The following is a 7858-nucleotide window of genomic DNA, read 5'->3' on the forward strand; positions in this document are numbered from 1 at the left end:
AAGGGAATAGGAAAGAGGCTTTGTGAGAGGGATTTCTTGGGAGGATTTGTGTGTGTGTGTGTGGGGGGGGGGGGGGGGGGAGTAAAGAGAGAGATGAGTTGGGAGGGGTAAGGAGAGAGACGTGTTGGTGCTGGTGTGGATTGTGCAGCAGATAAAACGTCCCACTGCCTCTCTCATCCTGCCACAAAGTCCCTGTTCCTTCCCTAATGAACTCATTTGTTCTATTTTGCTGGCTTCACCTCCAGGAGCTCAGAGATCAAAGAGACTCATCTCATCCCCCTGCCTCTTCCTGCTTTAGGCTTTGTCGAGCATCGAGGTCTGTCCTGTGGAATTATGGCTGTTTACTTAACGTTCACAATTCATCCGGAAAAAAAAACCTGAGCAATCGTCGGGCGGATCCGACGCCACAATCGGGATTGCTAATTAGCATTTCCTATTAAATAACGGTGACGGGTAGTGACTTCAATTAAATTCATTTGCAGTGAGTGCCTCAAGATTACAATGGCGCTGCCTCGTCACAATAGAAGAAGAAAAAAAGCGACAGGATCGATCTAGTTCTAGGTTTTAAAAACATATGGATAGCGACCTTAAAATCTTTTACAAAAAAAGTTTCATGACTCACATCTATTCTGTACGATGTAGAACAACACACTAAGACAAAACACATCAATCAACGGACACATTCAACGTAAACGTGAAATCACATTCTGGTTTTAGCCAAATATTTAATCTCTCTTTTTTTTCTTTTTTTATACACCATTCCAATCCTCTCTGTGGGAAGAAGAGGAGAAAAAAAAAAGAAAGACCACAAATCCACACTCCTCCGCTCTTTCCCGCTGCACGTCTGTGATGTCATAATCACTCACATCAAAGGCTCGCTGCTCTACACGGCGACTGTCAACCTCCCTGGAGGCGTCATTAAAAACAGAGCCGACCAAACAGAGCGAGCCCTGACAGAGACGCCTGCAAATCAACACACACGCACGCACACACACACACACACACACACACACACACACACACACACACACGCACATGCATGGACACACACATGTGGACACACACACACACACACACACACACACACGCACGTAAGGACACGTAAACGCACACACACACACTTACGCACACATGTATGGACACATAAGGGCGCACACACGCACGCACGCACGCACGCACACACACACACACACACACACACACACACTCACACACACACACACACACACACACACACACACACACACACTTACACACCCACAAACAATATAAAAAGCCTCCTACAACCTTGGATAATGGGATAAAAATAAAAGGACATTGGAACCAGATGTTGTTGGCTTTGCTTGCAATTACATCCAAGTACATACTATATATGTGAACATGTTTGTTGTGTATACGTGTTGTACTGTATGTTGTATGTACAGACACATGCACGCACGCACGCACGCACGCACGCACGCACGCACACACGCACTCACACACCACAAGCACACAAACACACACGCACAAGCACACACACACACACACACACACACACACACACACACACACACACACACACACACACACACACACACACACAGCTATAAATAGGCCAGCTCTGATGTGATGCTGTGCAGTTTCTCCCTGTGGGTTTGTGTGACTGTCAGAGAGAGAAAATGAAAAGGAGGGAGGAAGAGGGAGAGATGGAGGGAACAAAATGTGAAAGGCAGGGGATGGGGGGATACACATGTGCGGTATTGCATATATCAAGTCAGTCAAACTGCTGTCGTCCCTTCAAATATCAACGAACATGTGTGGCAAAGTGAATGACAGTATGTCTCTACTTCTTCCATCCTGGACCTGGATATGTATGTGTATGTGGGAGTCTGCTTGTGTCTGTAAAGTGTATATATTGATGATGTGTGTGTCGGATAAGGGCTTTAGGGGGACACACGCAAGGACTTACCCCCGGCAGGGTCTTCTGCTCATGGAGGGCGTTTTGAGCTTTCAGGGCTGATTCTCTGGCACAGTAGGTGAGGAAGGCACAGCCTAAAAGAGAGAGAGAGCGAGAGGGAGAGAGAGAGGGGGGGGGGGGTGAGAGAGAGAGGGGGAGAGGAAAGGAAAGAGATAGCGATAATGATGTTAGTATACTATGGACAGACAGGGAGAGACAGCGACGGGGGGGGGGGGGGGAGTAGGCCACTCAAGCCCATCAGAGAGAAAAGAAGAGAACAACACAAACTAACACACACAGAGCAGTCCCCTGAGAGAGAGAGAGAGAGAGAGAGAGAGAAAGAGAGAGAGAGAGAGAGATGGAGAGGTACACACACAAACACAATGAGCCTGCAGCTACAGAGCCTTACAGTATCTCGGAATCTCTGCCTACACAACCTGTGTGTGCGTGTGTGTGTGTGTGTGTGTGCTCATGCTTCAAAGAAACAAGTGCGTGTGTGTGTGTGAATAGTGTGAATAGATCCAAGCGTATATCCTTGTTTTCATAAACCCAACCCATATGTGTGCAAAACACAGACATGAACAGATGCTGACAGTTCTGTATCTTTGCTGTATGACAGATGTGTATGTGTGTGTCTGTGTGTGTGTGTGTGTGTGTGTGTGTGTGTGTGTGTGTGTGTGTGTGTGTGTGTGTGAGGTACCGCACCCAAAACATGTCAAATTAGATGGGGCTCTCTCCATTTCCGTCTAAGCTGAAGTTATCCACTTGTCCATCACTGTCCCTCAGGTTACTGTGACAAGGCAGACATTTCCCTGACAGCCTCTCTCTCTCTCTCTCTCTCTCCCTCCCTCTCTCTCTCTCTCTCTCTCTCTCTGACTACACCATATGTTCCCTCTGTTTCATAAAACACCTGGGCTGACAGGGTGATGCCAGAGACATGGAGAAGCGAACCCCCCCTTGACAGAAAGGCCTACAGTAATGCTGTCATCAAGCTGACTTACTGTCAGTCTGGTAGCATATTGTATGCTTCTATGCAGACGATGTCCTGCTATTGGTGAGAGAATCATATTGTATATATGTATATGCAGACTACTGTATGTCCTTCTATTGGTTAGGGATGAATCATACTGTACTCATAGGGTGGCCTGACACTGGTTCGTGCAGAGTTCCTTAACATGACAGTAAATCATTACCTGAAATCATTCTGAGAGAATTTGAGAGAAGAGTAAACGATCACTTTTTTTTTTTGCTAAAAATGCTGTCTTAATATTTCTTCTAGATGTGATATAACTGTTACTCGTCCAACCTAGGATGCAGTGGAAGTAATGTCAGTGTCAAAGACAATGTTCTCTCCAGCCATTCTAGGAACACGAGGGACAGAACACAAGGAAAACAATGAGAACACAAGGAGAACAATGTTTCTGAGAACATTTGGAGGCCTTTCGGAAACATTTGGCGAAAATAATTGTTGGAAGAAAAGCTCATAATAATCGAAAAAGGGTGGTTCAATGGAGGGAACTGGACCTTAGTACTAATTCAATCAAATTCACACTGTAGTATTATGTGGAATCACATCCACATAACCTTTCTGATACTCAAATAAAATCACACAATGGGTATTGTAGAAGTACCAGGTAGTTCCTCAAAGAGGTTCCAGTTCACAAAGACACACAAAGAACAGTGTTGAAAATGGCCTGCGATTTAAATTGTAAATAAAGTCAGATACTGTGATATAGAGCTGTGAAGGATGTTTGAAATAAGAATGGCTTGCCTTATCAGCTTGCCTTATCAGACAGATTGGTAAAATGAAGTTTATTATAGCAGCTCATGAATTACAGATAAAGAGTGGAAATGGTTTAAATATCAGGTTATTTTAATGAGGATCTACTTTCATACCGTCATCACACATTCTCTCACAGCGCAGAGAAGTGGGGGAAATTTGACATGAATAAGAGCAAGTGGCTTTAATAATGCAACTTATTGATAATAGAATCAAGTTAGGGATGTTCATGTGAGACAGGAGTAAGGATTTTGGGTTTCAGTGGGATTGAGACTGGATAGAAAAGTAGCCTCCAGTTGATGATAAACCTTAATTTAGAACAAATCATGTCTCCATGGACACTTCATAAAATTATGTCAGACATGGAATATATGTGGCAGTGTGTCTGCTAAATTGCTAATTTATGAACTCATAGCGATATAATGTTTCTCAGTTGAGTCTGCGCATTTCAGCAGTAGGCTATACGGACACAGCGTGCTCACAAAGCAAAGACCGCAGTTCATGTCAATAATTTTCCACTCTGGCACTCACATTGAGCTTTGAATATATTTCACATTATTGAAATGAGAGCTTTCATTAATAAATCACAAATGTTTACGTGCCATGTGCAATGACGAAAATAAAACAAATGATGTTTTCACTGTTTTGTTGCCTACTGTCTGTATTTGACTGGTCTTTTTCACCCCTGTCCATCATATCAGGTATCATAGTTGGCTACAAACGAAGTACTTTCATATAGGTGTCATATCATTGCTGTAGCCTTGGACAGTTGTTGATATGTGTGACATTCATGACCTATAGGCTACACATTTTGATTCAGCTCCTGTGTGTGCGTGCTTCAGCTCCGTTTAGAACAAGCTCAAATCGTTTCCCATTAACAAACAAAAGTGTGACAATTTATCTAGCCACTAGACAGTCCTTTAAAGATACAAACTACTGCGGTACAGAACACCAGTGTCACACAAGAGACGACCTTCTAAACTCTGCCCTACTGTAAATACTCCAACGAATACAACAGGCTACCTTCCTTTGTTCTTTTACATGACTAGAGGCTATTTACCATTCCTGGTGGGGGGGGGGGGGGGGGGGGGGGTGGTAGTAACGTATAGTATATGTACACCCAGCAGGCCTTGCAGCCTCTCTCCCTTTGCGCTTGGCTCCGTGTCTTTAACCCTGGGCCGGCCTGATGGCGAGGCGCTGGGGAGCTCCTCCTGTTGGTGTTTTTAATTAACGGGCGTCTCATTAGCCCGAGTGGGAGCGCGCCGCTGACAGCTTGGCTACCTCCTCCGAGGGGCCTGTCGTGTTACGGTACATGCCAGCCTCTCCCACAGGATACGTGTGCTCCACACACACACACACACACACACACACACACACACACACACACAGGCATAAGCACTTATACACACACACACACACACACACACACACACACAGGCATAAGCACTTATACACACACACACACACGCACGCACACACACACACACACACACACACACACACACACACACACACACACACACACACACACACACACACACACACACACACACACACACACACACACACACACACACACACACGTGTGAGAGTGACAGTCAACAGATTGTCAAGTCACAGCCCTGGCCTGTATTGGCTAAAACACATACAGGTGAGAGAGCAGCGGATCAGCAAGCTCTAGTTTCTGATGTTGCCATTTTCGACTTGAAATGTGTCAAATTCAAATGAACAACACCACAAATAAGGGAAGAAGTGAGAGAGGGCGAAAGATAAGGGCAAAAGCAAGGGAGTAGGAGGAGGGGGGGAGAAAGAAGAAGAAAGCGGTACATAGGAGGTAAGCAAGAGAGAGAGGGAGGAGAGAGAGGTGGAGAGAGGTAGAGAAAGAGAGAGACAGAGAGAGAAAGAGGCAGAGGGAGAGAGAGAGAGAGGGAGGAGAGAGAGGGAGAGAGAGAGAGACAGAGGGAGGGTGAGAGATAGAGGGAGGAGAGAGAGGTAGAGAGAGAGAGAGAGAGAGAGAGGTAGAGAGATACATAGGGGCAGAGAGCGAAAGGGAGAGAGAGAGAGTGCAGAAAGATAAGATCACCTAGCTTCTGTGAACAACATCCCCCTGTGTCCTACACTCTCTTCTTATCACAACAACTGCAGACACCCTAAAGGGACACACAACCACCGAGAGAGAGAGAGAGAGAGAGAGAGGGAGGGGGAGAGAGAGAGAGAGAGAGAGAGGGAGAGGGAGAGGGAGAGAGATAGGGATAGAGGGAGAGAGAGAGAGAGAGAGAGGGAGGGAGAGAGAGAGGGAGGGAGAGAGAGAGAGAGAGAGGGGGAGGGAGAGAGAGAGGGATAGAGGGAGAGAGAGAGAGAGAGAGAGAGAGAGAAAGAGAGACAGAGAAGGAGGGAGAAAGAGGTTGAAAAGAAATGAACTAGGGAATAGAATTGACTGAGGCCGTGATTCAATCCATTACAGACTGCTGCTTTCTGCAATGCGGTTTCAGAGGTGTGTTTAATTTGCACAACAAACGTGTCCTGGATGGAGGGAATTAACACTTGATTTAGCAACTGACAGCTGAGTTGTGTGTGCTGGATGACTTCCAAGCCAGTTCCTCCTTCATCAATGTTTATTAGGCAACCTCAGAGTCTCTAGCTACATTTCTTGAAAGTTAACTAGCTGGCCAAGTTTGAATAGACAGATGGATGTAGTTTCTAAACAGGCAATAATGATGTCAAATGAACCTGAACCACACTTTACCTTCTTCTCAGTGAAGGCTATCTTGTACTTTATTCTCCATCACTCTCATATCAAATCCATGTATTGCAGTCAAATGATGGTTTAATCAAAATGTGTTTTTACACGGTTAGCGGATTAGAACTGGTTATGCTTGCCCCTGGTTTACAATCAAATGCCTGAGGGAATGAATATGATGCTCTTGATATCAACCTCTTAAGTGGATCCCTCTGTCATAAAATGGACTTTATACTGTCATAATTAAGATTGAACAGATGTCATAAGCAGCACTAACAGCTGATCTCACATAATGATAACAGTAATGAGTTGATAATCATCATCAGAAAGTATCACAGTGACCAGAAGCCATGAACAGTTGGTTGAATTTGGCAAGATCTCCTGCATACTGGAGTATGACTGGAAATGTTAAGCTGGTAAGAAAAGAACATGTTTAAACATTTTTTTTTCAGTAAAGCTGTTTATTAACTGATCGACGGTTTAGCCACCTTCACGTAGCTTATGCCGAAATAAATAGGTCTACATTCATTCATCAAGCAACTAATCATCACAATGTATTGTAGCTTTATTGTGCCAAAAAAGTATAGCCAATTTATCTCTGATACATGCAGCAACAATGTAGGCCGATCTACTTTACTGTGAAAAAGTTCAGTCCGCTTTCAATTCCATGACATGGAGTTATGTGGGCGTCCAACTTGGACTGCCTTCAGATATGCACATAACTGAATCCATTATATCATTGAAAAATGTGAACCCTGAGTGACTATAAGAATGAATATAAGCATCTATGACTAGCCATGCTCCTTAAACATCTTTATTAAATGCATTAATATGATATTACAGATGATATAAAGCTTACACCAGAGAATGTTGGCTCATGACTCCTTATACCAGAGAATATAAGAAAGAAATGTGTAATACTAATCCTAATGGTCTTTTGTCCATTCTAGGATCATGAAATTGGAAATGAAAAGCTGTTCCCACTTGCTGTTCTTTTATTAATTTGTGCAGACTGGAAAATCTTCCATTGCTCTTTTGAATATTTCAGCTAGAGCCTAAAATAAGTCAATAACATTAAAAGACTATATTTACTATATAGCCAATACACTATTTCATAGACTTGGAACTCTGAAAGAAAAGCATTGTCGTGAAACTTTGTTTAAGGCTGTCCAATTTCACCATGTCAATAGAAATGTTCATGTCTATTGTGTTAGCCCTTCACCTGAATGGCACGACCAAGGACAGCCTTAGCTCCATAAACAGAATATGTTTTTCATTTAAAAGATTGACCTCAAGACATGAAAACCTGACAGGATTTCTTGAGTGCTCAGGCTGAGGTAACAATCCTCTGTGTGCTGGAGAAAAGACACATTCACAAACACTTGCACACATGCGCACACAC

General features: G+C 43.9%; 1 protein-coding gene across 18 annotated transcripts in view; it reads right to left on the bottom strand.

Moving 5' to 3' along the window:
* The window catches only part of celf4 (CUGBP, Elav-like family member 4), a gene marked incomplete at both ends in the record, with an annotated part of 68613 nt that overhangs the window by 43708 nt on the left and 17047 nt on the right, over positions 1-7858 (bottom strand). For all 18 annotated transcript variants that reach the window (XM_083668912.1, XM_083668928.1, XM_083668925.1 and 15 more), the window contains one exon: positions 1949-2031. In XM_083668912.1, coding sequence (XP_083525038.1) covers positions 1949-2031 — 83 coding nt within the window. The remainder of the gene's footprint in view (positions 1-1948; positions 2032-7858) is intronic.

This window comes from Argentina silus (genome assembly GCF_951799395.1).
Source record: "Argentina silus genome assembly, chromosome: 4".
Taxonomy (NCBI): Eukaryota; Metazoa; Chordata; class Actinopteri; order Argentiniformes; family Argentinidae; genus Argentina; species Argentina silus.